The sequence below is a fragment of the Zingiber officinale genome, chromosome 5A (assembly GCF_018446385.1).
Source record: "Zingiber officinale cultivar Zhangliang chromosome 5A, Zo_v1.1, whole genome shotgun sequence".
In the NCBI taxonomy this organism is placed as follows: domain Eukaryota; kingdom Viridiplantae; phylum Streptophyta; class Magnoliopsida; order Zingiberales; family Zingiberaceae; genus Zingiber; species Zingiber officinale.
This window is the reverse complement of record NC_055994.1, coordinates 66,642,065-66,648,276: the sequence shown is the minus strand read 5'-3', so window position 1 is coordinate 66,648,276 and position 6,212 is coordinate 66,642,065. Positions and strand designations below refer to the sequence as shown.

The 6,212-nt window shown below is 37.9% G+C and overlaps 1 protein-coding gene and 1 long non-coding RNA gene across 2 annotated transcripts; one reads left to right on the top strand and one right to left on the bottom strand.

Moving 5' to 3' along the window:
- Nucleotides 1–2,109: 2,109 nt before the first annotated feature.
- On the bottom strand, nucleotides 2,110–3,035 carry LOC121982866. Its single transcript, XR_006112306.1, has 3 exons — nucleotides 2,865–3,035; nucleotides 2,570–2,755; nucleotides 2,110–2,202 (listed from the first exon to the last, which is right to left on the bottom strand). It is a non-coding gene; the product is annotated as an uncharacterized LOC121982866 (long non-coding RNA).
- A 1,822-nt stretch (nucleotides 3,036–4,857) lies between these two features.
- On the top strand, nucleotides 4,858–5,989 carry LOC121982865 (myb-related protein 308-like). Its single transcript, XM_042535893.1, has 3 exons — nucleotides 4,858–5,028; nucleotides 5,134–5,263; nucleotides 5,380–5,989. Exons 1-3 carry the CDS (start codon nucleotides 4,896–4,898, stop codon nucleotides 5,789–5,791), a joined length of 675 nt encoding a protein of 224 aa, XP_042391827.1. The 5' UTR covers nucleotides 4,858–4,895; the 3' UTR covers nucleotides 5,792–5,989.
- The last annotated feature ends 223 nt before the right edge of the window (nucleotides 5,990–6,212 follow it).

The window sequence follows — 6,212 nt, the reverse complement described above, 5'->3', positions numbered from 1 at the left end:
TGTTATTATAGTAGATGTGTGAGAGATGGTCGAATCCTAGGATTAGTCATCTCATTTGAGGTGGATACCAAGTAAATCTTTGGCGTTAGCATTGGGGAAGTTTGCTTCGAGTATTCCGCTACAAAAGATCATCATTAACGTGAAGTGAACTATTCACCCCTAGCTCCAAAGTGTCCCAACAGTGAATGTAGATACACAGACGTTAGGCATATGGTAGGATAAACACTACAAGAAAAAAGCCTAACAACAATGGTTTTTCACCGTTGTCGTAGCCCCTTTAGAACTATTGTTAAATGTCGTGTTGTTAAAAGGGGTGCCCAAAGACAACAGTTTTTAACCGTTGTCTTTGAAGGCAAAGACAACATTTTTATAACAGTGAAAAAATGTTGTCTTTTCCTTCAAAGACAACAGTTTTTCATCGTTGTCTTTGAATGTCTACCTTTAATAACAGAGTCTTCAACAATAGTTTTAAACTATCTAAGACAACGGTGAAAAATCGTTGTCTTTTTAAGATAAAAATAAAAAAAAAATTAATACACAATTTTCCAATATTATAAATCATTCAAAATACTAAATTTCAAAATAAAATTTAATATACAATTTTCTAACATTCAAAAATAATATATATAACAGTTTGAAGAATTTCATAAGCAACCAACAAAAGCGTTATCTACGTAACATAAATGGTAACCTCTTAAAACAATATGGTGGCACTTAAATTTCTTATTAAGCAAAATTTTCATTCTATCTCACTGCATACAAAGCTTCTTTTATAAACCATGCAAACATTATTTTTCCCAGTGATCAAGCAGCATTAATTCTAAAAGGTACAATCTAATGCAAACGTTCTCACACACTCCATATGATGCTAAGCAGTAAGTCATACATTAAATTCTAAAAGGGACCATTAAAGGAAAGAATGCATTAAATAAAAATGAATCCAGAAAGTTACCATAGGCTTTGGATTAATACTTTAAGTTTACATTGATCATGAGCTAAATCATAAAAAGAGAAGTGGAGTGGCATGTTACATTAGTTGACTTTCTAATCTTTAATTTAAGTTTCACCATTTAAAGAAACAAGTCTATTTCTTCCTCTTGGAATCTCAAGATCTATTACATCATCAAGCTGATGCATAGGATACCAATTTAGATGTTAACATCTTATAAAGTATATTCCTCATTAAATTTGTGTCCTCACCTTAAGAAAATCTGGAATATACTATTTTAAAGTCATGAACACGTTAAGGTTTTCCCCAACTATAGTAGGAATGGCTGCAGTAATTACCTGAAACAACATAAATCGTTAGTTTTGAAGGCAGAGTAGAGAGGTGTCATGCAACTTTTAGAAATCAATGCAACATAATCTTAAAGAATAACATTATAGCAGGATAAAGATGCTAAAAAGAGCAGTAGATTGAAACTAAAAAAACCACCAAAGAGTCTTTAATATGTACAAAACACCTTTTAGCTTCATGTTGAATACAAAGTGAACATAATCGAATGAATCGAGATGCAAATATTGCAAATGTAAGTTAAGAAAAAAAACTAAGAAATGATAAAGTAACTGTAATTTAATCTAACTTATGATTTAATTCTAGATTTGGAGAAGTAAGAAGTGTAAGCTTTTCTAGATCACCATGTACAGAAACTGAAATATTAATAGGGTCATTACTTGTCAACACATGATGTTCCTAAGAGGAAGAAATGGACTTTAGAAATAAGACCAAAGAACAAATACATTAACTGCAAGCATAGAATATGCGTGGGTGATTACATCAAAGGTAGACTATAAACATTTTTAATTAAGAAAATGAGGAAGGAAATGAATGGAGAAAATGAATTAGATTTTCTACTTAGATGTCGATAAAGAGGCAACACTGCAGATATTGCAATACAACAAAAAGTAAATTCTTTTTTCTCAAACTAGTAAAGGAAAATAAAAGGACTAATGATCTATAAGTGTGAAGGTCTAATATGAGATTTAATGTTCACAGATTGCAACAATAACTTCAGCTTGCTTGGTGGCTGAGGAGGGAATGGAGTATATGGTTTCTTCTCCTTAGCCTTTACTTTCCTTTGAACATTCTTCCTTGATAGTGATCTTCAAAATTATATTAATTGTCAAGATGCATGCTATAAAACTGTTCAAACAATCACTTAGATAAAGGACAAACAATCACTTTGTTTGTGCTTCAAGATCCTACAAAGATTGAATTGCACATGGCAAAGATGTTGTCAGCCTGCAAACTTCTCGCTTAAATCAATTTCCAAACATGAAATACTAGTAGCGATATTGAATTATTTTTCTAGTTGTCAGTCTTTCTTGCAAAGGATGCAGTTTAATTTTCATTGACAGATAACATGTTGCATAAATACTTGACTAGCTGTAATATGAGTATGAAGTACTCGGGGATTAACTGTTGGAGTTATCTTTCAAATGTCAAATTAATGGAGAAGGACTTAACCTATCATAGTTTTCAAATAAAACATCTCAATAACCTAGGAAATGATGGGATAAAATGATTATCACGACAATTTATATTAAACAAAAAGAGATTCCTACTTACATTGCAGGATAAGCCTATGAGTTTTTTGAATTAGATGATGATGCAGATTGACTGCCTTTTGTTTCCTTGACATTCTCTTTCATATCAGGACAATCTTCATTTTTTGGGTTCAAGGTACTTGAATCCATCTTATGGACCTCCTCTTTTGTGTATATAAAAATCTTACGGACCATAGCACAAAATTCCCTGTAGAAAATTATACAACACCAGTTGTCAACATATCCACTTTATACATAGAAAATGGAAGATATATATACATAAGAGAAGAACATTAGGAATGTAGAAGCATGCTTACTGCCAAGGGTCATCTCCAACAAGCATCATATCATCCTCATTATCAGTAAATACAATCATCCAATTTTTATTTGGAGCCATCAATTCTCCGTTGAATTCAAATAGCTGATCTAACTCCTCGATTAATTGGTCATAACCATCAAACTTCGTCAAGTCAACAGATCTTCCAAGTGCAACATCTTGCTTATGAACCTGATATCAAAATGAAAATAGAATCATCTTCTCCAATAAAAAAGAAGTACATTCTATAGCATGACATTCTTGATCTACTAAGGGACTGAATGGAGATAGACACTACACATTAAGTCAAATCTGAAAATGTGATTTAAAATCATTGGATCTTGCATATACACCAAAATTCAAAAAGCAAAGGAACTAGAAAGATATTAATTAGTCAGAAGCGAAGAACTAAATGGATGTTACTGCAAAAGGGAGAAATCATTTGATTTTAATGGAAGTTATCAGTTCTAGCATAGGAAGCATAAAGACTGACACTCGGATGCATCATCTACCACTACCAACACAAATCAAACACCTGACACTATAATAGCTACTCTCAAGTTGGACACAAATACCTCCATTGCTAATGTGTGAAACATAATAGAAACAAGGTGGAGACCTAGATTTGTACTGGTGTTTGATACTAGTGGACAGACCTAGATTTGTATGGATCGATCAGCTAGGGCATTGTGTACCTATATTTATGGATCCATCATACACCAACTTTGGCATATGACATATTATCTAATATCTGTGTATCTATATTTATGGATCCAGTACAAATATTCAGTTAATGTGTAGTGTACATTGTGAATGATGGATCGATCAGTTAGCTTATAACATATTACATTGTGAATGAGTACATTGTGGCATTGTGGAAATAAATATTTCAAGTTTTTCCATACATGACATTCGAACAACAAAATAAATGGCGGCAAAAGTCGTTGTCAATTGATCAAAGAGATAGCAAGGCCAAGCCACAATATTCATCTTGATTCTAATTTGCAAAAGTAAACCGCCATTATAAATCTGAAAGAAAGAAAGAAAGCAAGAAAGTATAATAATAATTTAATAATAAATTACTCTGTGATTATTATATTTGGTGAGCTTACTAGGTCATTAATTAACATGTGACACAATTGACAATGTATTTCTTTGAGTTTATCATGGATTGTATGTTTGTTGAGCTTACACGATCATTAAAACAGTCTATATACCTTATTAGGACCCTATTCAATCTAATCTTGTATAAGGTTAGACGTGACTGATCATAACTTAAGAGAATTGCACCGGTCATGACTCATGGACCTCAGTGCGTTGATCGGCTAGATTAGAACCACATGGGTCACGACCCCTATGTCTCCAACCTACTTGATACGACATAATTAACTCCAATCTATATGTAGTAGTTGACTACTAACTCGGTCCGATAATCAACACTTAAAATTCCCTTCTAGGAAAGGGACACAGACAGAGAAAGAGAGAGAGGCAACCAACTAATGGATTCAAACTTTGAAATTAAGGAACAGTTTCCCTCCACAAGACCATCATGTATCAGACTGAGCCAAACCACACTTACCTTCTTTAATGACTATGCAGTAGTAGTAGGTCACCAAATACCCTGCTGACTAGCTGCTGCATGCATGTCCTAATTATCGTCTCATGCCCAACCCTAAACCATGCATACCCCCAAACCCTCGCAGAAAGGAAGTGGTTAGAGATGTTGGCTCGGAGGCTAGCTAGTGCGAAAGGGGGAACCAAAGTAGTTGCCGAACCGAACCGGCGCATTTGGGTTCAGGTCGGATCCGGTTTGGAGTAGAAGAGTAGTGAAGCGTGCACCAGCCGGCCCGTCACGGACGCTGCAACAGCTGAGTCAAAAAGGGTCCGCGCGAGTAGCAGTTACCAACCACCATCTGCTCCTCCCTAGCTCGAGGGCCCGTCATTCTCCTAATTCCCCATATAAATAAAGAAAGCTCCATCTCCTCACCAACATCACTCACTCAGCTCAGCTCAGCTCAGTTCGGTGATCTCAATGGGAAGGTCTCCCTGCTGCGACCAGCCCCACACCAACAAAGGAGCTTGGACGAGGGAGGAAGACGACAGGCTCGTCGCTTACATCCAGGCCCACGGCGAAGGATGCTGGAGATCGCTCCCTAAGGCCGCAGGTCTGGCTAGCTCCTCGATCGTCCGATTGTATCTTTGTTGTTTCGGTTGATTAAATCTAGCTAGCTAGCTTTAATTTGATTTTGGTGAATTATATATATATATAGGCCTTCTGCGATGCGGCAAGAGCTGCCGCCTCCGGTGGATGAACTACCTCCGGCCAGACCTTAAGAGAGGAAACTTCACCGAGGAAGAGGACGAGCTCATCGTCAAGCTCCACGCTTTGCTCGGAAACAAGTACGTACGATCTGATGTTTTTGAATTTGTCACGTATAAGCTAGCGAGCTCATCGTAATCGGCTTAACGGCCGTGGTGAAATTTGCTTGATTTGTTTTTGTTTTTTTTGTCGGTAGATGGTCGGTGATCGCGGCTAGACTGCCAGGACGGACGGACAACGAGATCAAGAACTATTGGAACACGCATATCAAGCGGAAGCTCGTCGGCCAGGGACTCGATCCGCAGACGCACCGCCCGCTCGTGACGAGGAAGGACGAGATCAGCAGCACAGACGAGGGCGGCGACCTCGACCTCGACCTCACCATCAGCCTTCGCCTCCCGGCCGCTTCCGGCAACGGTGGTGCCAATTGGCGAGCGACTTGGCCGGAGGTGGCGACGCCGCCGCCGCCTCCCGGCCCGCTGTGCGCTCCGACCATTTGCTTCTGCTACCATCTTGGCTTCCGCAGCGACCAAGCCTGCAGCTGCCAGCCGGCGAGCTCGAGCGGCCACTTTCATGGATACTATACGGGTTCACTGTATAAAATTTAGTATGCTGCCATTGTCGACAGACGATTGGTGCTTAATCTTACTACTCCGGGGCCGTGGTTTGGTAGGCGATTCTGGCATGGATGTAGACATGTCGTCGTCTTCATTTAGATTGATGTGCAATCTGTTTTATTTTGTTTTGTTTTATTTTTTTTTTTCCTCCTTGGAAAAGAAATATTTTCCTGAGAGCAAAATTTGTTGTATCCGAATTATTTATTATTATTATTATTTATTATGACAAACATATCCGATTCCGAAAGATATCGACCATCACCCTCACCAGACGCGCGTCAAGATCTAATTCCTCGTGTGAATTACAGGGTAACTTTTGGGTAATTTACGTAAGAGGGGCCGGTTCATCTCCGGATAACGACCCTGGATCAGCATAATGTCATCAATACGTAATTGAATGATCCGTGTGCTC